The 26847-nt window shown below is 33.2% G+C and overlaps 1 protein-coding gene and 1 long non-coding RNA gene across 2 annotated transcripts; one reads left to right on the plus strand and one right to left on the minus strand.

Moving 5' to 3' along the window:
• Window positions 1-605: 605 nt before the first annotated feature.
• Window positions 606-1776, minus strand: LOC104904271 (uncharacterized). Its single transcript, XR_791601.4, has 2 exons — window positions 1431-1776; window positions 606-947 (listed from the first exon to the last, which is right to left on the minus strand). It is a non-coding gene; the product is annotated as an uncharacterized LOC104904271 (long non-coding RNA).
• A 14733-nt stretch (window positions 1777-16509) lies between these two features.
• Window positions 16510-22589, plus strand: LOC104904209 (CBL-interacting serine/threonine-protein kinase 9). The gene is made up of 14 exons (XM_010692423.4): window positions 16510-16903; window positions 17822-17884; window positions 18540-18611; window positions 18746-18853; window positions 18996-19076; window positions 19829-19882; window positions 19950-20075; window positions 20283-20372; window positions 20473-20595; window positions 21049-21156; window positions 21431-21547; window positions 21644-21700; window positions 21987-22061; window positions 22176-22589. The coding sequence occupies exons 1-14, from the start codon at window positions 16727-16729 to the stop codon at window positions 22251-22253; spliced, it is 1329 nt and encodes a 442-aa protein (XP_010690725.1). The 5' UTR covers window positions 16510-16726; the 3' UTR covers window positions 22254-22589.
• The last annotated feature ends 4258 nt before the right edge of the window (window positions 22590-26847 follow it).

The raw sequence follows: 26847 nt of genomic DNA on the forward strand, positions 1-26847 counted from the left end.
TTTTGTCCATAACTCCTTTTTGAAGTATTAATTTTGTTTATAGGCTAATGAATAAATAAGATAACAATTGTACATAAGCATTATTGAAATTGAGTAGGCACACCTATGTTATTTTGATGGCTTGCTCAAAACTTGTAGCTAATTAAACTCCACAACTAGTTTGGAAACGAATAAAGATCGTGTTCACTTCACTTGTTTTTTTTTATTGAATTTCAATTATAATTATATGAGTTTGTCTTATAAAAAACCGCTTATTTTTGAATTAAAATTAGGCAATGATAAGTTCGATATTTAAAACAAAATTAGTCCAATAGTAACTAAATTTATTTATTTCGGTAACTAGTTTAATCCATTCAGTGACTAGTTCTACTTTTATATTAAAATTATACAGTCTCTTTTAAGTAGTTTTTCCTAATGAAATGTTTATTTACTTAAACCGATTTTTGCTGATGAAATCTTATTTTTACTGATGAAATTTTTTACTTATTGAATTTGATACTTAATATCAATTGTTTTTTTTATTAGAAGTGAATTGAACTAGGAATTTACATCACTTAGCTAATAACAAAGATTAATGACTTTATAGACACTAAACCAAAATACAATAAAATAAAAAGATTGTAAAAGCATTTCATTAATTTACTTCATCAATGTATGTAATGATTAAGATAGGGAGCCAATCTAGTACACATAATCCAACTAAAGTTCTCACATGAACAGTTTCTAGTTACCAATAATCAATTCTAAACACAAAATCTATACATAAAATTAAACTTACACCTTATAATTAATGTCAATTATCAACAGCTAATTAAATTAAACTCACTCACATGATCATCATGATCAAATTCACTTTCTTGTGCATGCATGTAAGCATGTTGATCATCATCTTCTTTCGGGGTCTTGATCTGATTGACTGAGCGAGTTAGCAGCGAGTTGACTCAATTCTGAAACACCGAGTTGATCTTCTTTAGGACAACAAAAATCAGCAAAAATGGAGATGAACCAAACAAGAGGAGGAGTTGTAAACATTATAAGCCCAAAAGGAACCATCCACAATTCTCTGTTATGTGGGTGGTAATTTATTATCCAATATACCAAAATTACCCCTCCAACCATGCTAACCAAAGTTGATGACAATAATAAAACTAGGAGTTTTTGTGTCTTTCTCCTTCTTGGAACTTCTTCTACACCATTCCTCTCAATTCCCATCAAAAACATTCAACTTTGAATAGACTAGCTAGCCCTTTTTTTTTATTAATCGATCAGCTTAAACTTTTGGTTGAGACCCCAGAAATAGATCGATACTCTATCACTAGTTCAGATGTACGCAGTCTTACCCCAATACACGAATCATAGTGCTAAACTGCTAATGAAGGTATGTAAAAAAGAAAAAAAAAAAGACTATAATCTTATATAGAAACACTTACATTATTCTTTGATGAGGGTGTTGATACACTAATATCATACAAAAGTAACTTGCACTTGTTATGCTAAGTTTGTTTAAGTTGGGTGTGTAAATATTTGTGAGGCAGAAGAAGTGATTGTATTTCCAACAAATGGGTGTTTTTGTATGAGCATATAAAGATTACATAAGTAGACTGACGCACAAAAAAAGGAACTCATACTTTCAATGAGTTACGTTTGTTTTAAAAAAGTGGTTTTTTTCAACACTGACTAACTAGTGACGACTTGGAAATTGTGGGCGTATCTGAGGAAAGATGTTACATATTTTCTTTACTCTCTCTATTTGTGTATTGTGTAAATTAATTAATTACTAAATTTGGGGGTGCTTAACTGCTGATTATTACTCCCTCCGTCTCAAAATATAGTTCCCATTTTTATTTTGGGAGTCAAATTTTAAAAACTTTGACCAAATATTCTTACTAATGTATACAAAAAAAACATATTCATGAGAGGTCTTCTTAGATTCGTCTCAATGTGTAAATTCGTAATATCAACTTTTTATATTTTTTATTAATAAGAAATAGAAGATATCGTCGGTCAAAAGTACGTCTTGAAGACTGTGCAAAATGAAATGGGAACTATATTTTGGGACGGAGGGAGTATGAATTAGTGATTTTAAGTGGTTTGATTAAAGAATGCGTGGCAGTCGCACCGCAAGATCATCTTGAAATAATACTTTGATGTAGTTGTTACGTGTATCAACTATCAAAGGGGCCAAATCTTTTGTGATCTCTTCTCGACTAATAATAAGTCACTCTATACCGTATTACTTAGTTAAGGTAGTATTTATTACTTAGTGCATATCTAAAAAGTCTCATTGAAGTGTGATTGGTCGGATTCAATTACCAACTCTTAAAGTCGGAACAATTGGCCATTATGGCCAATTGTCCCAATCAAGCTTCCTTCTTGTGTTAAAACGTGAGTTAAAAAGCTTAAACGGTATATACATAAAATATTGGATAATATTATATGTAAAGGGATAATATTATATTGTAAAGGGTAGAATGGTACTTTACTAATCATAGGTCTGTATTATAAACAATATATCTCTATTCTATATGGGAAGAGGGGTAGGACACCAAAATATTAGAAACCCCATTTTACCCTCATAACATCTCTATTATAACTACTTCCTTTAATGAAAAAATAAAAAAGAAAACTACCTAATTAATTTAAAAAAGAAAAAAAAATTACAAAAAGAAAACCATCAAGAATTCAAATATTCCTAATTTATTAGAAATAATTAATAATTAATTTAAATTTTTTCGTCTCCTAAAAAAATAATTTTGTACGTATGTTCGCATGCATCGCGTGCATATAAAAACTAGTATATTGAATGTCAGGTTAATCTACAATAGGTTAACACACAATTATTCCCACACTTGTACATAAAAATTAGTTATTAGGTCCGAACTATGCCCCGGATAAGAAAAAAAATTTATTTATTAATATAATACTTTATGATAATAACACGAAATACGACTTAGCCTAATGGTTAAAACTTTAGTATATCTACTTGAGGTCTCGGGACCAAACCCTATACTATGCAATTTCTTAATTTTTTTGTATTACATAGATTACATAACTAAAACTCCCTAAAGAGAGCGCCACATTGCACAGTTTCTTGTTTTCGCACGCTTTTTAATACATTTGTATAGATATGAAAAGATCACATGAGGTAAGTATTACCGTAATTAGGAATTGGGGTTCGTTCAAGTGGTAAACTTTTCCATCTTCCCTAACAAGGTTTAGGGTTCAATTCCTATATCTAAGGAAGGAGGAGGTTGGGGGTGTCTGACTTATAATGGGCTTCTGGGTAGGAGTCTTGTGCGAGGGAAGTCCAAAAGATTTTTCTTAATAAAATAAAAAGTATTACCGTAAATGTTAATATTGCCAAATTTAAACGCTCACCTAAAACAATGTAGTCACAATTTAATTTAAACCTAAATGAATGATCAAACAAAAATTAAAGAGTAGTACTTGTAAAGTTAATTTTTTTTTATCCTTGTCGGCTTGTCGTATTAGCATATTGCAATCAAATTGAAATTAATTAAAAAAATTTTTTTTTTAATCCAATAAGAATTATTTAAATAATATAATAGATTTCAACATTAAAATACTTATTTTCAAGTGATCGAAGATATTACACGTCATAGAAATAAATTTGAATTTCATACAAGTATACGAAACTAAAGCCTTGTTCTTTTGGACTTATTTTCAGTTCAATTCATTTCAGTTAATCTCTACATTTCGATTTAATTTAATTTAATTCAATTCAATTTCTCTCAGTAAAAAAACGAAACTCTAAGACAATGGAATTCAATTAATACTGGATTTGACTTATCAATTGTATTTGTACCATATAATCATAATTATCTTATACACCATTCACATTTTTTTTCTTTAGTATTGTCAGCTTCAAAATATAATTTGCTAACTCATTTATATAAAGGTTGAATACCCAAGCCAATGAGTGGGGTGGATCAACCCTGACCCAAGCTGACTGAGATTGCTCCCACAGGTCCATTTTTTCGGACCAGGTGTAACTTGTAAGTGACTAAAGTGGGGTACAATCAGTTAATTTATGGTTTAAATTTAGTTGTTACACTTTTAAAATTACAGATTTTAAAGCAATTTTTAGAAAAGATAGAGAAAGAAAATAAAAGGGTCTCATATAATAGTGAAGAGATATAGAGAAGTTATTACCCAAAATAAAAGTGTCACAACTAAATTAAAACGGAGGAAGTAGTAAAATTATTCACTGAGGCTCCGTTTGGTAGGGCGTAAAATATTTTCAGTGTAAAATGATTTTCATGGAAAACAATTTACAATGGAAAACAAAATTCCAAAATTAGTTTTCCGTTGTTTGGTTCGATGTAAAAAATTAATTTTTGACAGTTTTAGGCTAAAAAACAAAAGGAAATGAGCGCTCGGCCCGTGGGCCATCGAGGCGGCCTCGTGCCGGTGCGGGCCTGAAATAAAATTCTTTGACTGTGACAGGCTCGCAGCCCACGTAGCGGACAACGAGCCGAACCGGGCCTCGAGCGGGCTTGGACTGGGCCCAAATTGTGTCGGGCCGGACCGGCCCGCGTGCTGGTCCGACTCATGCCCACTTCTAGACGTGATTGATGATGATCTCCGTAACGTGTTCTTGGTGACAATTTCAGTGATAATATACTCTCTTTATTTTTATTTTTATTTTTTCACACTATAGTACACGTAAAATCTTGGACTTGGACTTGGACTTGGACTTGTCAATTGTCACCATGCGCTTTTTGTTCCGGGCCTAAAGGCCTGTAGTAAAAGTGGGTTATGGTTTTGGCATTTTGGGTTTACCAACCATATTTCGAATTTTACTTTGTTTTGTTTGGCCACTATCAAAATGTGGACCGAATTTCATATGGCTGCTAGTTGCTATATTATTTATTCGCTTTGGGGGTAATTAACATTTTAATATATAAATTTCCATGTGCTAGTTTTATTAATGTCTCTATCAAATTCTAGATAAGTGCGTTATTGTATGCAAATGTTTGTAGATTAGTTGCTTCTAATTATTTTAGATAAAGTAATGAGGAAAAGGTAATAGTTTGAACAACTAATCTAGGATTCTCCTAGCACTAATGTCTAATAGTTGGATTATTTGATTCAAATAAGTACAACTACTAATTGGATTGTGATAACGTCTTATTTAAAGCCAGAGGCGGCTAAGGCCATGTTCATGGTAATCAACTATATAGGGCTCTCGAAATATAAGGGTCCAATTCTATAATTTGTCTGCCTAAAGAAAAAAAAAAGACCTAAATGTAATTACGAATATAAAGAGATTAATTTATATCAGGTGTTTTTCTTCTTCTCCTCCTATTCTCCAAAAAAAAATCATTAGTAATTCTTCCATGTTTTCCTATTCACCAAAAAAAATTAATCTTTATAATTTATTTTAGTACACGACCCCTAATTTTATTAAACAGTCCTGTTTTGTAACGCCCCGATCCTCAATTACAATTAATACAAACCTTAATACAATAGTCTCCTAATTTGACTTGAAATTTCGACAGCGTTTCCTTTGAAAATTGGACAACCCAAAGTGGAAAATAATTTAAACCTGTTTACAAACCCAATGAAATATAATATTCTCAATCTCAAAACATATCATCGACGCTTTCGCGGAAATAACCTCAAGAGGGAATCAAATCCAATGGAACTAATCAGTATTACAAACTAATCTAAGAAATCTTCAATCAAAACCTCAAAAAGAATAACATAAACAATACATATTTAAACCCAAATATAATTTACATTTGAAAGTCTTTGAGTCGAAAGTTCCTCGATGAATTTTCGTCCTCGCCTTAAACCTCGCGAATCCAACAAGAAACCTGTTCTAATATCAACACCAATACAACACTAGAAGATCATTAGTTCCAACTTAAATATAATAATAATGTTTAATATATAATTTTGACTAGTAATGATGATTAAAACTCTCTTAAAAATTTGGGTTGTTACACTCTACCACCCTTATAAGAAGTTTCGTCCTCGAAACTTGAACATTATCTGAACATATATGATATGACCTTTTGAACATTAAAATAAGAAATCCAAAGCTAACAGTATTACCGAAACTCTGGAACTGACTTGTGGAACTTAAAGTGGGTATGACTTGTAACTCTGGAACTGGCCTTCTCTCAATGGCATTTCCCAGGGAAAAATAAATTTTTTAAGAAAATATGGCTCGCAAGCTTCGTAGTAATTGTTTGGTCGATATGGAAAGAGAGAAATAACAGAACTTTCAATAATACAAAGAGTCCCACTTCTGAAATCCAAAACCTCATCCTCCTTAGGCTGTGTTGGTGGATGAAACCATGGGGGGATCTTTTCTTTACTCGACGGAAGATGTTTTAAGGAATCCCACTTGCCTCCTATGGAAGGATCCCTCGGCTGTCCTACTATCCCCGGCAAAACTAGTGATCCAATGGCTGGCACCTCCCCCCTCGCCTTAAAATGGAACGTAGACGTATCATATAACCCACACTTGCTTTGATCTGCAATTGGTGGTGTTCTTCGCAATGATCGAGGTGAATTCATGTGTATCTTCTCATGTCCAATCCAGCCCATGGAGATAAACTCAGCCGAGGTTCTTGCAATACATCGAGTAATCCAGTTCACTCTCAACTGTAATAGATTCCGCCTTCATCCCATTATGATAGGGTCGGACTCTCACAACGCCGTCAAATGGACTTCAGCCCCTAGTGGCAGCCCATGGAACCTTAATTTTATTCTGAACTTCATAAGATCTGCGTCATCAAGGGGTCTCTCAATCTCAATCGCCCATCAAAAAAGAAGTTCCAACATTGTAGCAGACGCATTCGCAAGACAAGGTTTATTTAGAAGCTCGAATTTTGTTGCGTGGATTTAATTTAAGGCAGATGTACTCTAGTTAGAGAAGTATTTGTTTGGCCGTATTATGGTGAATGATGACATATGTATGGAGTTTTCCTCCTTTGAATACCCCTAGAGAAATGAAATAAAATTATATAAAAAAAAAGTATTACCGAACAAAAAGTGACCCGAGAATCAATAAACATGTTAAAGATACCAATATCAACAATCCGTTAAGAAGACATAATAGCAGCGAGTGACAAGGCATCAAAGATAGCCATATCATAGTAAAATCCACACCCAAGGCAGACCAAGATCTTTGCAGTAAAACCAGATAGAGTAACATGTAGTTCACCAAGTGTTACGTTATCATGAAAATTAACCTTAAAAACATTGGCTCTCATAGCAGACATTGTTATCAAGAACGGCTGAAGAATCCCTGAAACAAATGTATCAAAATTATTTACATAGATGATCCTAACGACATCCCATCTGGTACACACTCCCATCACAAAATAACCCACTATCACAAACTCTCCACTTATATCAGTTAAAATTCTTCCTAACATTAGTAAAACAACAACAATTATAAAGCAAAGTCTATAATCCTAAATTTGGAGCTAAATCGAGCCAGCAAATAAGCCTGGATTTTGAGAGCAACTAAGTCAACTCTGATTATAAATGGATTTCTCCTAATTATACTAAGTGCATTGTGCCAAAAGATGTACAAAGTTTGTGTATGGTTCTTGCTTGTTTGCAATGAGAGAAGTCAACGTGTTTGATTTTAGAACACACATAAGCAATAATATTTGCCGTGTGATAGGCCACAGACATAGTCGAATGAAGACTGATTTTAGTCAGCCTAGGATTAACAAATTGAATGAAAGTGGCAACAGCTGCATCGCTAGCTAGTCCTATATTGCTCACTAAAATCGAGAATGATTAGGTATGGACAACCCACAGACAAGTAGCATAGGTTGCGAAATGTGAGGTCCGTACATGCAACATCAATTTCAGATAGAGTTGGACAACATTTGCCAATCAACTTCACAGTCTGATCAGTTATCCTGTGAAACAAAAGAAATAAAGTAACATTAAAGATAAACATACCATATTAACAAAATACAAACCATAAACATGTAATTGAATTAAATTAATATGTACGATTGTAAGTTGATAAGTTTGCTCAAGATAACAATATCGCTATTAAATTAATCGTCATTAAGCTATATTCACTTCAAAACTCAAAACATCCACTTGAAATGAAAGAAGTTGTTAATTAATAAGACCAATAAAAGACTTATAACTATACACTTATGTTATAATAACAATGTTTATTGTCTTCTCTTAACTTTCTACACATGTTAGTATAAACAAACTATTTTATCAGTTGGCTCTATATAAATTACTATGATTCTACAAATAAATGATCAATTACTAAATTTATACAAATGGCTCGATTATAATAACGACAATAATAATAATGATGAATGATAACAATAAAATCAACACCACCACCACCAACAACATTATAGTATGATTATTATTATTTAATTTATTATTGCCTATCAAACCAATAGTCCATAACAATCACCTAAATGATAAATCAACCGCAGATAATAGAATATCGACGACCCAGGATAAGTCATAAATATATCATCACCATCGCTCAGCCTTTATCACCAGGTCTTATAATTATTTAGTAGGTTTATTTAGTCTTATTTTGGTCTTTTTTTTGTCCTATAAAATCTTGTGTTGAAATTTTGCCACAATTCTCAGTTCATATCTCAAATGGAGATTTAGTGAAGAAAAGATTGAAAAAGGTGGGATTCATCATATTTGAATAACAGAATTCATTGGATATGACCCGTATAATTGCATTTGGAACCCCTTTCAATGAATTAACATATTGATGCAATTTCTTGATTTGTTCCAGGCAGAAAGAACTCAGAGAACGAGAGTTGGTTGAATGCAATATTGACATTGCCCTTGTTTCTTCATTACGAGGAATTTCAACCCACTCTAAAGCTTTTTGGTTTGCAATTGCTTCTATCACAGTAAGAAAATTGTGAATTTCATCTTCAAAATCAGAATCACTAATATTTTTTGCCATAAGTGATTAATTGTTTGCAAAATTGAGAGAGAACTAGGGTTGAAGATAAGGAGGGTTGAGATTTGGGACATAATCTAATGCCTTGAGAGTTGAGAGTGTAAGATACTGTAATGAACTAATTACTAATATCTAGTTCACCGAAAAAAAATGACTAATACCTAGTTCACTGGAAAAAAAAAATGATTAATGAGCAGTTGAGATTAAAATGCATTTTTTCTTTTTATTCATCTTTTATTTTGGCATACTTTATTTATTTATTTATTTGATTGGAGATTTTGGGCTACTTTATTAATCACTAGCCTTATATGCGCGCTATATATGCGAAATCAGAACGGAGGGAGTAGTATTATTTAGGAAGTAGCTTAGCTTACCACTACTACTACAAATATTAATGATTAAAAAAGCACATTGAATTACGTGAAAAAATAAACGTTTTATTTAAAACAGAACGAATGAAGTAATATTATTTAACAAGTAGCTTAGCTTACCACTACTACTAAAGATAGTAATATATACTTCATCTGTTTCATAATAAGTGAAATACTTTCCTTATTTGGCATATTCACAATAAGTGAAACTAAGCTTTAAATGGTAAAAAAAATTCACCTTTATTACAAATATGCCACCAAAAAGTAAGAGGGGACCACAACCTATTTGTTTGATCACTCTACCTTATTGTAGTCCCAACTTTCTCTCTCTGTATTTTTTGATATGTGTACTTTCTATGTGTTTCACTAATTGTAAAACGGATGAAGTATATAAAGAACTTGTGGATCCATGGGGCCGCATGAAATTCACGTGGACGAAAATTTGCAACTTTTTTTTGAAACTCCTATTAGAGAAACTAGTGAATTATCACGATTCACGTATATAAAAAAATTGGAGCTAACTGAGTCAGTGCACCTGGTCAAGTTACAAAGACATCCCGCCCTGTATAGTAACTCTCAGATTTGGAAACTTTCAATTATTGCACTACTTAGAAGTCCATTTCTATACGTCTTTACTAAACCAGCACAAATTATATTAGTTAATATAGTAACCGTCTAATTGACTCTTTTAGTCTTTAGATGATTAGATAATCCTAATTACTTGTTAATGCAGAGTTGATGGTAAGGATAATGCAATCACACACCAATTTTAAAACCACAGGGTTATGTATAAAATTTACCCAAAAGTACAAACTATATATTATGCTACCTCAATCAAACCTTATATCAGGAATGATATAGTAATGTGTTTGTTGTCGTTTTTTATTTATAGTTTTAATTTTTCAAAATAAGAAAGATAGTTTAATTCAATTTTTTTGTTGCTAAGTTTGTGAATAAACAATTAAACATGATAAATTTGAGTATGATTATGACTAATATAAAATTTATTACTTAAATTGAATTAAACTTATATAAAATTTATTACTTAAAATTTACTCCATCTGTTTTTTTTTATCTTTCTCACTTAGAATCTTGACACTATTCATACTTAAAGAGAATCTTCTCAATTGTTTTCAATCTATAAGAAAAAAATATAGTCATGTGGGGTCTTGTTTGATTCGTCTCAATTAATACATTATTAATATGCAATCGTTATAATTTTTACTAATATATAATGAAAGATATTTAAGTTCAAAGAAGTGCACTGGGAGACGCGCAAAGAGAAAGTGAGAATGATAAAAAAAAAAAACAGAGGGAGTATTTTTATTTTTATTATTGGGAAATTAAGTCAGCGCAAGGGCTAACCCCTACCAAGGCTAGGTAGCCTTGTAGGAACTACCAGCACATTGGCTGGTAAAGCATGCAAAGCATGCTAAGGAAATACCCCAACATAATGCTGGGGGTAAGGATCGAACCCCTGACCTCCAGAGGGGAGTGCTCTACCACATGAGCTAGCTCCTCATCCTTATTACTTAAAATTTATGACTAACATGAAACAAGGTTGTGAGGTAGGAAGAGAGATTAAAGGAAAAAATTTCTAAAAATCTAATCTGTTAAACAAGTTGGAGGTAAAAAGACTTATTTTGAGAAGATGGGATATAAAGATAGGATTATTCTGAAATTAAGTTCATGAGGGATTATTATGAGAAGACCGCCAAAAGGTGGGATTATTCTTTTTCATTTTTCCTTTTAACAGTCTCAACCTTATATCCTAGATCAACGGCTCATATTATTTTACACCAGTCAAGTAACACCTTAGAACTAGATACATCGCAGATTTGATTTAAAATAGTCTTAATAAAAGAAACTTCATCTGAAGCAATGCAATATGTGAGTTCGCTCTGATTCGACCTAAAACCCGTTGATACATAGTTTTTTGGTGAAATTATTTTCGGGGTCTTGTAGATTCTTACAAAGAATAGAGATTGTTAGATCTTCCTCTTTTATCAGATGAACAAAAAAAAAAGAAATTGAACACCCTAAAGTAAATACCATCTTAAGGATGGGATATACTTATTGGAAGCAATTAAAGGAGTTTTTGGGGCTTACCACCAGTACGAATACCATCAGTTGAAGCTGCTACAAAGATTCACAATTGAGACCAATAAGTAAATAGATGAAAGAGAGAGAAAGAATGCTAAAGAATGAAGGAAAACCTTCAAAAAAGAAGAAAAACCTAACAATGGAGGTTAGGAAAAAAACCCAACTAAGGAAAAACCATAAAGAGAAAAAAAAAAAATCCTCCCAAAGAAAAATCCTATAGGAAACTCATGATATCTAATCTTGATTGCTAAACGCTAGTTAGTTTGTCATACACAACAACCATTCCTCAAAATGTAATCGGACATGTCTTTAATTGATGGATTATATCTTTTTTTTATATTTGAAAGATTTATTGTCTGATCTGACCTGATCACTAACCAAAATATATGTTTATATGTGACTAATTAATCTTATGATTTTCATTTACAACTACATAATATTATTGATGCATTGTTGTTTCTAAAACAAGAATTATAGTTTCTTGATTTTATATTACACCATATTCACTTTTGACACTAATTAAAATACATCTTCAACCCTGGCCTCTTGTATTATTTATGAAGTAAAAGCATAGTAATAACGGATATTGTTAATTTCGACTAAATATGTATTAAACATATCAATGTTGTGAAAAATAATTTTAACTACTACAAAACTAAAAATATTAATGCACCTTATTATTGATATGAATAGTACATACAAAACTAAAATTGGTTACCATTACCATTCTCTTAGGATTACCACCTAGCATATGTGCATGTTGTTGAAGTTTGCTGCATGAGCTAGTTCTATGCTTCTATAATGAATTAGATATCTCACAATTTAAATCACACTCTATGACTCAAAAACTCCACATAATAAGTTTAAGGACTTACGGCTCGTTTGGTAGTCGTTCATAAATTGCGGTAATGTGAATGAATTTTAAGTATAATTTTATTAGGGAAGCACCCTTTAAATCTCTATAGGGAAGCATTTTTTCTCCATGGGCAAGCAATCTCACCCCTAAACTTGTGTTTTTGTCTCCAAGGGGAGCATTTTCATTACCACTCATTACCACCTTACAAGGTGGTATTGGATGGGAATGAAAATTCAAGAAGGAAAGTGGACACTTTAGGATAAATTAGCATTACCATGAGAATGAACAATGATATTTTTCACAAATTTACACACAAATTCATTCCCATTACCACCATTTATGACCAACTACCAAACGGGCCGTTAAGGTATTTATAAATTATAACACATTTATAAATTATAACACATTCTAGTCTCTGTATAATGGTTGATGTTAATTAACTAACACGGTTGCTCAAGCTTTGTCTATTACAATTTTTAATCCATACTCTCCTCGTTTTTGTTATAGTAGAACCAAGGAGAAAATCCAAAAATCATAGAAATTATTTTAAGGTCAGTTAATATATTAAAAATTAAACCACATTGGTGACAAAACAGGAGAAACTAGATGATAATGCTACCAAAAAAACACTGTGTAAATTTAAAAAAATGAATCAAAAGGATACATATGTTAATTATAAAGAAACAAAAATAATATTCTTCTTGACGAGCGACCTAAGGCTTTGTCAAAATATAACCGAATTAAAACTTTGAAAGGAATAATTGAACTAAACTTAGTTAAACTAAATTGAACGACATATCTAATAATTCAATCCAAAATAATTCTATAAATGAAAGACATGCGACATATCATTGTACGTTTCGTTTGCTTTGCTCCTCCTTTTTTGGGCTAAGGGGACACGTCAGGGTCCATAAGAAAACATTGGCACACTGCCCAGCCAGCTTAGCTCCATAGTCCATACTCAATAATGCCTCAATCACCTCACCCTCCATTCGATTCGATATCTATTATTCTCTGTTGCATGATTAAGGAATAAGTCATTATTTGGTTGTTATCATTAAAATGTAGGGAAAATTAGCCAAATAATCTTTTAGAACTTCAATTTTTACGGGAAAGAACCTTTTAAAGCATCCTGTGTAAAAAAAAAAAACAAATTTAATTTTTCTTGTAAGATGAAATCGATTCTCATTTTTTGGTATGGTTTTTGATATGCATAGAGGTAGTGCTGCAAGCGGCAAACCTACAATTAAAGGAAAAAGAAAGATAGAAGGGTCAGCGTCGAAATTGAGAAAAACCACACCGGAAAAAAGAAATAGTTTCATCTTACAAGGAAAATTAAGGGCCCGTTCGGTATTACCGTGGTTATCCGTTTTTTTGGTTTTTTTTTTATTTTTAAATTCATATGATATATGTCCTATAATGAATAAAAAATTAGTCAAATTTATTGGGAACATGATAATTTTGAAAACTGACAACTGAAAAGTGAAAATCACATTTTCTGATTTTCAAAAAAAAAAAAACTGAAAACTGAAAACAAAAAATGATATCAATTTTGCTCTGTTAAAAGATTTTTTTGATAAATTTTCCTAAAATTTAGTGTATGAAATTATTACGGAAAGTGAGAGAATTGAAAGGGGACTCACTTTTTCAAGAGCCTTCAATAAGTTCTAAGAGCCTCCACTGAAACTCATACTTCCCAAAACACACCATACACACACAAGTTAAGGCTACAACATGTATGCTAAGCTACCTGATTAATACTAACAAGATTACAAACACTAGACGTAACCTTCTTGCTTCATTCGATGTTTTGAGGGGTATATGGTGATAAAGAAATACTCCCTCTTTTTTTTTTATCTTTCTCACTTTCCATTTACACATCTTCCAATGCACATTTTTGAACTTAAATATCTTTCATCATACATTAGTAAAAATTATAACGATTGAATTAATAATGTACTAATTGAGACGAATCAAACAAGATCCCACATGACTATATTTTTTCCTATAAATTGAAAAAATTGAGAAGATTCTCTCTAATTATGAATAGTGTCAAGATTCTAAGTGAGAACAATAAAAAAAAACAGAGGGAGTATAACACTAACATAACACATGAATTTGTAACACGTACCAAAAATCGAAGGAATGGCATGACACTAGAATAATTATGACAAAACATCTACTTAATGATTATATCTATATTACTATATACTATATGACATTCCTTTGATCATACTATAACATTAAGAAAAAAAAAATGTTCAATTGATCATACTATAACATTAAGAAAAAAAAATGTTCAATTGATCATAATATAAGTTACAAAGTTCTTCGTATATGGCATATATATAGTCATGTAAAGTACGAAAAAAAAATTAATTTTCCTAATCAAATTTAAGGCCTTTTGATGGTTTAATATCAATAAAAGAAGTGAAATGATTTAGATTTTTTTTGAAATTGAAAGTACAAAAGGGGTAAAATCAAAATAAAAGCTTACTAAAAAAACATGATTGAAGGAAGAAATGAAAACAAAATAAGGCGTATGATTCGAACCATGGGACATATATTATTCCTATCCATTGTTTTAGCTTTACATGTGTCGCCAACCAATCAATTTATGATTTCTTTTATAAATATTAATTTTATATTGTTTCAGATTGAAAGCCCTGTACAAAAATGGACTTTTGTGCTATTGGTCTGTTTGCACAGGCCAATAGTCGGACGGTATGTTACTAAGATAAATCATAAATATCCTATACAGGTATCAATCATGTTATAATTCTTTCAAATACATTCCTCACACAAATCTAATCATCTAAAGCGGTACCGGTACGTTATGTCCACTTGGATTAAGGTGTTATGGTATAAATATTTAAAAAATATGGTGTGGTGTGGACGTGTGATCTATTTTTTTCGACTTAATCTTATATATATAAAATTTGTTAAATTCATCTTAATACACTCTTAAATTATCTTTAATATAAGTAACGAAATTAGATCAGTATCATCTATTCTGAATTTTTATGATCCAAATATTCCTCAAACAAGATAAAGCGAACATAGCCTAAATCATCATGTTACATATCCAAGTATCCAACCGAATGAAATTTTGCACTCCTTTCTCACAGATAGATGATGACACTGGAACTAAAAAACAAGATTGTGATACCTTCCTAAACGTGGATGTCGTCAACAAACTCATGCAAACTTTATATACTTGCTGTACGAAATGCATGGACCATTTTATTTACTGACTAGAAATCAAGATGGCCCCACTATACTCTTACAATTTTTGTTTTTTTAGGGCTCTTCTTCGAAAACTCTATCTAAGATAATGACTCTGTCAGATCAAAATTTTCGTAAATTAATTTGGTTTGATTTGCAGGCAGACACTTTAACAGCGGTAGGATAGTAGAGGAAAACTCTATCCGAAAGTGTTATATATTAGAGGTGATCATGGGCTGGACCGTGACTAAAAAAATTGCCCATTGGTTGGGCCAGACAGGGCTAAAATTGGACCAAATTTTTATGCCCAAAACTCGCTATTTCGGGCCAAAATTGGACAGGGCCTAAAAGTCATTTTTAGCTTGCTCAAAGCCCGACCAAAGAAAAAGGTCGGGCCAGACCCGATTACCGGCCAAATTTTTTTTGCCCGAGGACTGCTATTTCAGGCCAAATGAGCTGGCTTTTGGAGCCAAAATCGAACCGAATCAAAAAATAGACAAAAAATTATTTTTGGCTTGCCCAAAGCAAAAAAAGGGCTAGGCCTGATCACGGGCCAAAAAATTCTATCCAAACCCATCCAAAACTCGTGTTGGACGGGAGTTGATCAGCTCTATACTATAGTAGAATCGAACTCCTAACCTTAAGATTAGAAGGTTCTTTCTTTACTACTAAACCAAACTTAGGGCCTGTTCTCCCCAGCTTATTTTCAGTTCAGTTCAGTTCAGTTCAATTCAGATCAGTTTAGTTCAGACCAGTTCAGTTCAGTTCAGTTCAGCTCTTGACAATACTTTTACTCTCACATATCACTATTCATTTCATTTCAGTTCAGTCCAGTTCAATTCAGTTCAGTTCAGTTCAGATTAGTTCAGTTCAACTGTTTTATGCCGAAGAGAACATGCACTTAGTTCGATACTGTATTATTACAATTAGGGCCCCACGTCCACGCCAACCCCGCGTACAGTACGAGTTTTATGGCCTCTCTTCATCCTTATCATTCCTCATTCTCACAAAATAAACAAACCACACCCATTTTATCAAACCACTCAAATTTTCCCACCTTCACAACAATATTAATTAATTACCCCCCTTTTCTTTTATTATTAATAATACAATAATTATCCTATCAAATCCATCTCTCTTAATTTATCTTCTTTCATTCCATTATTGTTTATTTTTTTTTTGAAAGAAGGGGAGAAAAGAAAGAGTTTTTGTTGAAGAATGAACAGAAAAACGCCGGGAACGAGGACGAGAGTGGGTAAATACGAATTGGGTAAAACACTTGGTGAAGGAAATTTTGCTAAAGTTAAGTTAGCAAAAAATGTTGATACGGGTGAATTTGTTGCTGTTAAAATTTTTAACCGTGACAATGTTCTTCAACATAAGATGGTTGAGCAGGTTCTTTTCTTTCTCTTTTTTTTTTCTGTAGTTTTTTTTAACTAATAGTTGAAATTTGGATGCACTAATTTGAGAGTTGTTGCAATAATTTTGGTTTCGTGTTCAACTTAAAGTTCGTGTCATTAATTAAATTATACTTGATTTGTGACATTTTTTTTTCATAACTAATCAAAAGAAGAGTTTTTTTTTTTGGTAGTTGGGTTGGAGTACTTGAAATCAGTAGACAACAGTAAGTCAGGAACCAAGTTCGAGTAACTTTGAGGTTACAAGTTCGAACCTCATTATTTACTTATTATACTTAGGATTAGAAATTTCGACCTGTATAGCTGGACTGACTGACGATGATGTTAGAGTTGTTGGTCCATTCGTGTTAGTATAAATATAGAGCAGTACGAGGATTCTTTTAGGAAAAAGAATAAAAATTTGTTCCACCAACCAGGAATATTCAATCAGGAGTTTTTGGGGTGATTGGAAGATTATTTTAACTTTTTTTCTTTAAAATTTTTTTTGGAGATCATCTATTATTATTAGGAAAATGATATATGTAGCCCTTAGGGCTATGTATAAGGTGCTTATAATGGAAATAAAATATTAAATCAAGCATTTATTACCTCAGTTGATGTGAAAATGGGTCTTGAATTCTTAAACTGTTTCCATTTAAAGAAATGTATTTAATGCTTATATGTAGCCCTAAGGGCTACATATAACATTACCCTTATTATTATTCGATTTTAATAAATATGAAGTTGTTGATATTTTGGGTTGATGATGTTTTGACTTTTTTAATGCCATTTTCTAATGTGGGCACGAACCATTTTTATCATTAGTGCCATTAGTATTGTAATATTGTTAATTTGTTTATTATGACTTATGAGCAATGTAAATATACTGACATTTAGTGTTGTAATTGATTATCAGATAAAGCGGGAAATTGCAACAATGAAAGTGATCAAGCATCCTAATGTGGTAAAATTGCATGAGGTACTCCAATTTGATGCAAATCAAGCATCCTCAGAACTGGGTTTCAATACTTTGGAATTCCTTTTGATTATGTATAGAGAGTGGAGAAGGGTAGTGTAGTAGACGAGATTCGATTCCAGTTATTGGGTACGAGTGTCAAGGCATAATTAAGCCAGCTGACATCCACAAAACTTTTGAGTTATGAATACATGTTGCATTGGTCTTTTGCTAAACCTAGGCATTAGGCCCTAACATTTTAACTTAATAAGTCATGAATATGTTCCTTTGTCCTTTAAAAGAAAAGAGGTTCTAGGTCTAATAAGTTCAGATAATAGATATTAAGTTCAGAAAAGGAATAATAATATCATATAAGGGTTAACGTAAGGTCCAATAAGTTCCAATAAAATTAACTTATGAGTACTAAGTTCAGATTAGTTGAAGTAAGTTAACATATATGAAACGGCAAGCGTGCTTATAACATGGGCGAAAGCTAATTTTTTTAGTGAAACACATACTGGCTGCACTTTTAGAAGGTAAATTCTATGATAAACGGTCTTGCATTATTCCTTGTTGCATTTTATCATCTACCAGGAAGCAATTTGGTGCAACATATCGTACGTACTGATTTAGTTATAGTGCTTGTGAGTTCTAATATAAATCACTTTCTTCTAAATAGGTCATGGCAAGCAAAACAAAGATCTATATTGTCCTTGAACTAGTTGATGGAGGCGAGCTCTTTGACATTATAGTAAGTCCTCCATAATGAAAAATTCTTCCTTAATAGGCTAAGGCTATAATGTACTGATTTGGTACTTTCATGTTTAATTTATTTATACCATTCTATTTGAGCAGGAAAATATCTGATTGTAATATCTTGAACAGGCGAAACAGGGCAGACTTAAGGAAAATGAAGCCAGGAAGTACTTTCAGCAGCTCATTAATGCTGTGGATTACTGCCATAGCCGAGGCGTATACCATAGGGATCTTAAGGTTGGTTCCTCGTTTCTTTGTAGAAAATAATCTATCTTGATGCAGTTCAGTAATAGTTTTTTCTTTCTTTTTTTTTGTTTTGGCTGTTTCAACTGATTCTCTATTAACCTTTTTTTTTTGGCATTTTGGTTATGAGTTGTAGCCGGAGAATCTACTTTTGGACTCTTATGGTGTTCTGAAAGTTGCCGACTTTGGATTAAGTGCATTTTCACAACAAGTGCGGGTAATTATTCTTGGCTTATTCATTTTATGCTTAATGGACTCTATTCGGGTACAAAAGTTAAATTGTGTATGCTCACTATATGTATGATAGCTCACATTGAGTCACTGTAATTCTCTCAAATAAGGGTATTTTGTTTCTCATGAATTCTATGCAGATCTGTATTGGTTGAATCATCAATGTCTTAAGTGTTGAGTAAAAGTTATGTTCTTGGTCTCTGAGAGTAGTTTTAGCTTAGCTTCCCACAGCACTCCTGGTTTTATTAATACAACAAGCTTAACACCGTTGACTAAGGTGCTGTTTGGTTGGATGAAAATCATTTTCAACTGTAAATTAGTTTTCCTTTCTTTGGTGAATGGAGAGGAGAGGATGGATGGTAGAAGACAAAGTTTGGAAGGAGAAACTTATTGAAGAAATATACAACATTTCTTCCATTGGGAAGGATGGTGTTTACATTTTTACGAGAGCTGTTTTTGCCACCTTCACAAACCAAACAAAGAAAATGGGAAGACCACTTGCAGAGGGAAATGTTTTTCTTCCAACCAAACACTTCTGATACTACTTACAATGTGCGTATAATTAGAATTTGTTTCCTTGACCTGCTTTTGAGATGGATATAGCTACAGCATTTAGGTATTGTTTGAACTTGGATTATCCTGGTTCCTGAAAACTCCTATGTTTGCTTTCTCATGTTATTCTTGCCTGTTTTATATCTAACCACATGTGAATAAAGGCTAACTCGAGAACTTTTGCAGGAAGATGGTCTACTTCATACTGCATGTGGAACTCCTAATTATGTTGCTCCTGAGGTACACACTTGTGGTATTAAAGCTGTAATTAGATCTGTCCTAATTAGCTTCTTGCGTTTTCTATCAGGTTCTCACTGATAAAGGTTATGATGGTACGGCAGCCGATGTATGGTCCTGTGGGATCATTCTGTTTGTGCTTATGGCTGGGTACTTGCCTTTCGATGACCTGAGCCTCATGAATTTGTACAAAAAGGTGAGTCTCTAGGCTCTTTATAGAAGAAGATCCATCTGAAGAACTAGTTCTCCACCATTACAGAGAGGAGAAATTTGGTGTGGGGTGGGCCTGCACCAAGTCGATTCACCAAAATGTCTCCCCCTTGTATGTTTGGTGAAGAACAGTCCTCTGGATTGCGTGTTCCTCTGCACTTCTATTCACAAAATCCTTGCTTTTCTGCTGCAGATCCAAAATGCTACATATGTATCTCCTTCTTGGCTTTCATCTGGTGCTAAGAAGTTGATTAAACGAATTCTTGATCCTAATCCACTTACTGTAAGTTTTCTTTGATCGTTATTCTTGTGCTTCCTCTGTCTTTCTTCCTCCACACATTGTCATTTTTTGACTTTTTGATGAGAATGGTACCTATTTGTAGAGAATCACAATCTCGGAAGTTTTGCGAGATGAATGGTTTAAAAAAGATTATCATCCAGCGAGTTTTGCTGAGGAAGGGGATGTGAGTCTTGATGATGTAGATGCTGCTTTTAACAACTCAGAGGTGAGCAATTATTCTTGGTTTTAGTAAGATTTTCTTTTAGGTTTTAATGATTCATTTTCACAACTAAGTTTCAATAAGTTATTATAAGCTCAGATAAATTCCAATAAGTTTGGATAAGTGGTAAGTTAAGTTCAACTATATTCTGGTGAAAGTGAGCGCACCTTCAGTCATAATACTAGCTACCCTATCTTAGATAACTGCTATTCCTAGTTTCGGACATCATGATATGGTAGATGTGACTTATTTTCAGATAGAGAGGAAGTATATCATAAGCATTATGTTTGTAAAAGATGTACAGTAACTCAGTAAGACTTAAGCATCAAGCAAACTCAAATTTTCTTTTGAGATTGACAGCCTGAAAGTACCAATAATGACATTATTATTGTGATGAAGACAGTATGATTATTTTTTGAGTAGGTTTCTTATCTGTATTAACTATTATCTGTATTGCAGGAAAATCTTGTTACAGAACGACGGGAGAAGCCTGTATCAATGAATGCTTTTGAGCTTATATCTGGATCACAAGGTTTCAGTCTTGATAGCCTTTTCCAAAAAGAAGCTGTATGTTGTTCTTCCTAATCTGCAGAGTTTTGTCTTCTAATCTTACCTAGTTCTTTGTTGGAAAGTTTGTGAAAGAAGTAGATATTTTAAGAGTTTCCAATGCTTAGGTTTTTAAGTTTGGTCTAACTTTTGAAGGGACTAAAGTATATACTATGACATTGACATAACTTGCCCTATAATTGATGAGATATTTTAGTTTTTGCTGATTACTGTTGTTCCTTTATACTACTGAATAATATTTCCTATCTCACTGTTCTTTAAGTTCACCTTATAGGGTATTGTAAAGCAAGAAACACGGTTTACTTCACAACGCCCTGCAAATGAGATCGTGTCTAAAATTGAGGAAGCTGCAAAGTCTTTAGACTTCAATGTTCGTAAGCAAAATTATAAGGTAAATACTCTTGAATGCCATATCATTTTCTCTTTCACCAAGACTTGTATGAAAAGTGAGTTATAAGTGTGTTATATTTCATTTCGATCCTTCCAGATGAAGCTGCAAGGTCATACAAGTGGAAGAAAGGGACGCCTTTCTGTGGCCACAGAGGTATCATCTCCACTAATTTGATCATTGTTATGTCCGTTGTTTGTTATATTGCTCCACTCTGAATTTTATGTTTGCCAGCGCACAACTTCAACTAATATCTTTATCATTTAGTTAAAGATCATAAAAAAGCTGTTATTATGTAACTATATTTCGAGACAAACCCAATAACATTTTATATAATAACATAGTAGTATTAACAACAAAACTAGATTAATTTTTTAGTTGTGGAGATAAATCATTGAGTAATCAAACCTTCATTTAGTTGTATGATTCTTGATCACCTCAGGTGTTTGAAGTTGCGCCTTCATTGCATGTAATAGAATTGCGAAAAACTGGAGGTGACACATTGGAGTTTCATAAGGTAGGTGAAAATGCATTCGTAATGAACTTAATTGGTAGTGTTTTGAAATTCTGGAAATTCAGGTATTTCCTAGTGAATTAACTCCTTCCATATATGTTTTCTTTTCTATGACAGTTCTTCAAGAATTTCTCATCAGGATTAAAAGACGTCGTTTGGAAAACTGATACTATTGATGAAGAGTCAAGGTTATGAAAAACTATCACTACCCTGCCAACCATTATCTGAAGTATATAGTGTTCCTACATGATAACATGAACAACATTCTGAGTCATGTCAGAAATGGGAAACCCTTCTTTTTGGTGAGGGTGGCAGAAAAGGCGGCCGTTGGTGCAAGAAATGGATGCCTAAGGTAGAATTTAGATGCTAGGGCAAGCTATCTGATTGTTTCAAGTGATGGTTAACCCTCCCCCCTCTGAATTCAGAACCAGGGGTGTGATGTGGTGCACCAACTTATGAATTGGTTGGATATCTTGTTTATGGATCATAATGAAGTTGTTCAATGAACAGACTGTGTTTTGAAGGCTTAAATTTGTGTCATTGATCAAAATTTTCTGCATCTTTTTCTAATTTTCTTTCCGTCATTAAACCTCTGTTGGTTGTGGGTGACTAGATGATAGCTTGATGACATATTGTCCATACTATCGATGTATTAAGGGTCTATCGGTAGTTTTAGGGGCATTTGTGAATTAAATTTTAATAGTATTAGGTCATGTTTGGGTTGAGCTTGAGCTTGAGCTGAACTAAACTAAAGTGAGTTAAACTGAACTAAAACTCCCTAGGAACAATGCCACATGGCACAGTTTTTTTTTTATGCACGCCTTTTAATATATTTGTATAGATAATGTTTGTGATATAATGGTAAGAGATGGAACAATAGGTGATAGCTACTGTATTGATATCGTCTTTGATTTTCTAGGTCCTAGGATCAAATTTAATCCCTTCCAAGAGGGATTGTCAATCCCCCATCTCCTTGACAGAGGGCTTCAACATACCTGTTTCACGAGGGGTTTTTTGGGATGAAAATTCCTTATTTTTTTGCCACTATACATAGGTTTGAACAGTGAGAGGTTTTAGCTTAATAAAATTTATCTATAAAGAAAAAAGCTACGCAATTTATAGTTGTATAGAACAAAACAAGTGCAGTTATAGATGTTAGGATTGATGGCATACGCAATTATGTGTTAGAAACAGTACTATCGCGAAATTAACATAAGAAACAGCAATAAAGATCACACAAGAAGATTTAACGTGTAAACCTGAGAATCGGGAGAAAATCCACGAATGAATGCATTAAGACTTTCAATGATGTGTATGATACGGAGAATTACAAGATCTCTTTTGATCTAACCTAATCACCCTTGAACCCGAATCTCCAATACCGAGCTCGAACCCGTGTTTAACCAAACACCTCGCATCTTGGCTTTTTCTCTCTCAACCACTTATGCTTGCCATGACATTCAAATAACAATAAACGACTATGACATATTTATACTAGGTTAACAATTAGGAAATCTAGCTAAATGAGGTATCGCAATCAAGAAGAAAACGTGTCGAATAGCTCGAAAAAGCCAATACCAGACGCTCAAACCCGCAGGCACGGGCTGCTGGCTTGCGGGCTGGGGCTAGACCTGCGAGCTGACGGTCACTCAAGCCTTTTCGACTCTCAAACTTGCAAACCCGCGGGTTGCTGCTATGCCTCGAGGCTTTACATCTCATCACATACACACCCACATCTAGCAACAAACTCACCCCTACACACAAAATGCGTTACCCAAAAATAGATGCAACTTTAGATGTACACTTAATTCCTCCAAAAAAGAAATTGCTAGTTCTTTTCAGCTAGCTAGTTTGGGGATCGCTAGCATACTTTTAGATGATGATAAGCTCCAAATTTTTTTCATTCTAAACTAGTTTTTCAGGTCTCTTGCTATTAAAAATCCTCCTTTCTATCTATTTTAAAGACTTTTCTACCAAGTACAGTGTTCTTTCTCAATGGTTTATACAATATTGTAATCAACATTGAATTTTCGTCTACGATCTATACGTTCTACAATTTTTAAGGGTACATATATGATTAGCTTCTCGTTTGATGTTAACTTAAGATTTTTTTGGGTCATATAGTGGTTCAAGTTGGTTGTGTACATAATTAATTGGTTCAGTTTCTTGTTAGAATTTATTAGTAGTATTTCATTGTGTTATTAGTCATCTTATTGTGACGTCAAGTCGTCAATGCATGCTAATGTTTGTTTGATCATGTCATCATGATTCATGGCATCTAATTTTTTTAGTTCATCTTTAGGATCTACTCCCCTAAAAGAGTAAACGCAGTTTTTTTTGCCCCCCTTTCGGGAACCCATGGTAAGATGAATTACCTCTAGGCTGCCCTCGCACAGGCCACTCATTCAGAGGCCCAACAAGCCCCAACCTCTAGGGTGCTTATTTCTATTTTACACGGTCTCCAAGACGTAACGACTGTGACCTTTAATATCTTCAATTTCGTATTAATAAAAAATATAAAAAGTTGATATTATGAAACTATATATTGAGACGAATCTAACAAGATCCTACATGAATATGTTTTTTATATATACAAATGAGAATATTCGGTCAAAAATTTTAAAATTTGATCCACCAAAAATGAAGTAGGCACTGTATTATGGGACTGAGGGAGTAATATATTAATATAACACTATAAACCGTAGTCGTATGTATGTATGATAGATACTAATACGATGATACCAAGAATATACTTGTGATAGACCTCAAGTATATATACAACGAGGTAGCTATAAGCTATATGCATGTATGAGACTGAGAGCATTAACTGTGTGAGTTGCACAAGTCAAAAACATGACATGATGACGATCCACTATCATAGTATCATAGTCACAACTCACAACTTACAAGCGATCCAATTGCATGATATTAGTTGCAAATTAGAGTGGCATGATGTTGAACTGCATTAAAGTCGGACGTCTCCAACTTCATCAGCATGTTCATATTTATATTGCTGCATCTGCTGATCTGCATTATTCACTTTGTCCTTTCACTTTTTGATCATATACTACCAATTTAATTTTACAGAATTCCTACTACCTTTACATTTAATCCAAGAAAATGGGAGTCTGTCAATTTTTTTTCACCACTACATGATAGTAGGGTTACCTTAGCTTCTTTCATTACCTTAATAGATAATAGGAGAAGGTTTTTTTTTTTGACATCTCATCTATATAACGCTCTATAATACCTAATTAAATTTAATTCTTTATCAAAATATGTCGTTCCAAATTAAAATAGTTAAGAGATGCAAACAAAAGGATCATTGATAAATGAGGTACAACCATAATGATGATTCAAAACTTCTTTCAATTTTGGGGACCTTGCTATATATCTTTCACTTTTCTCCACAAGGGCAACTTTAGTAATGACTAGGTTAGTCAAGGCTACTATGACCATTTCCCTTGGTCATTGAGGAGAATGCTTGCTGGATTTAAGTTCGTTCTCTTGCAATTTAATGTATATGTTAAACATTACATACTTAAAATTTTATATATTTGAGTTTTATTTTGGGTTGATCTTTTTTATAGTCAGAAGTGGGTGTATATGTCAAAATGGATCATGAGGCATGATCAACTTTTGGAAGATGAGAGAGAGAAAGAGAGAGATAACATGTTTTTTAGATGATGAGTGGTCATGCTCTTAATAAGTCAGCTATAATAACTTGATTTCATTTAACTTGTTATACATGGTTCATCTAAGAGTTGGTTATTTGGCCTAATCTAGTATAGGGTACAAAATAAGACACACCTTTAATTTTTTCATAAATAATAGTAAAGAAAATGATCCTGATCAGACCCTCAACCCTCGTGTATTTTTAGTCCAATATTTGTAGATTAGACAATTGTGAATAGGGGGAAAAGGTAAGGAAAATCTCACCATCAAACACCTTAATTATCTTGGTAAGATTCAAAACCACGACTTTTAGGATATGAGGTAAGACTCTTACTAAGTGACTCACTTGATACTAGCTCCTCTGTCCTTAAAATATAATAGCTCAATTTTCTCTTCTTAATTTGTCTCACAAAGATTACTACATTTTCTTTTTAGGTGGCGTCCATAGGTACCACAATAATCTATTGTTATTATTCCTCCTACCCTCACAAAAAGGCAAAACTACCTACTCACTCAATACAACTCTTAAAAAAAAGAAATAGGGCATATACATCACGGAATGAAGGGAGGGAGTCTTATCATTAAACATTATTTTCGTGTAGAAATTGAGGATTGCTGAGTAGGAATGAGCCCCGAGAACGTTCGCTTGAGCTGATCGTCCGTAGACTACTTCGAGGTTGTTCCGGGATCGCCCCTCCAACGCTCAAGTCAGTTGAGAATTCCCATGTCCCCTAGAGCCGCGGAATGATGCTAAAACGGTCGTAAAAGTTGTTATAATACCCGTTAAAAGCCATGGGAGTTCTTAATATATTATTCCATGTCCCCTAGAGCCATCCCAAGACATTCGATGCAAGGGTCCCGTGGACGTCTACAAGCGTCACTTATAGCTTCAATTTTGACCGTTTTAAGGCTCCTTTGGGACCGGTCATATTTTTCGCCAAAAACCTTCCTATGGGGTGCGCCAAGACTTATAATGCATCCGGGATGCTTCTCACCATCTGAATTGCCCCAAAATGCCACCAAACGTCCCATTTATTATTTTATCGTGCAGCCACGGAATGACCCACAAATGGTCGTAAAAGCTATTATTATGCGCGTTCAAAGCTGTGAGAGT

This window comes from Beta vulgaris, chromosome 1, assembly GCF_026745355.1.
Source record: "Beta vulgaris subsp. vulgaris cultivar EL10 chromosome 1, EL10.2, whole genome shotgun sequence".
NCBI classification, from domain to species: domain Eukaryota; kingdom Viridiplantae; phylum Streptophyta; class Magnoliopsida; order Caryophyllales; family Amaranthaceae; genus Beta; species Beta vulgaris.

Excerpts from the sequence above, each read along its gene's own strand:
- LOC104904209 (XM_010692423.4), top strand. The coding sequence starts at position 16,727 with ATGAACAGAAAAACGCCGGGAACGAGGACGAGAGTGGGTAAATACGAA. Across the intron at positions 16,904-17,821 it reads AACATAAGATGGTTGAGCAG|ATAAAGCGGGAAATTGCAAC; the intron begins GTTCTTTTCTTT and ends ATTGATTATCAG. Across the intron at positions 22,062-22,175 it reads ACACATTGGAGTTTCATAAG|TTCTTCAAGAATTTCTCATC; the intron begins GTAGGTGAAAAT and ends TTTCTATGACAG.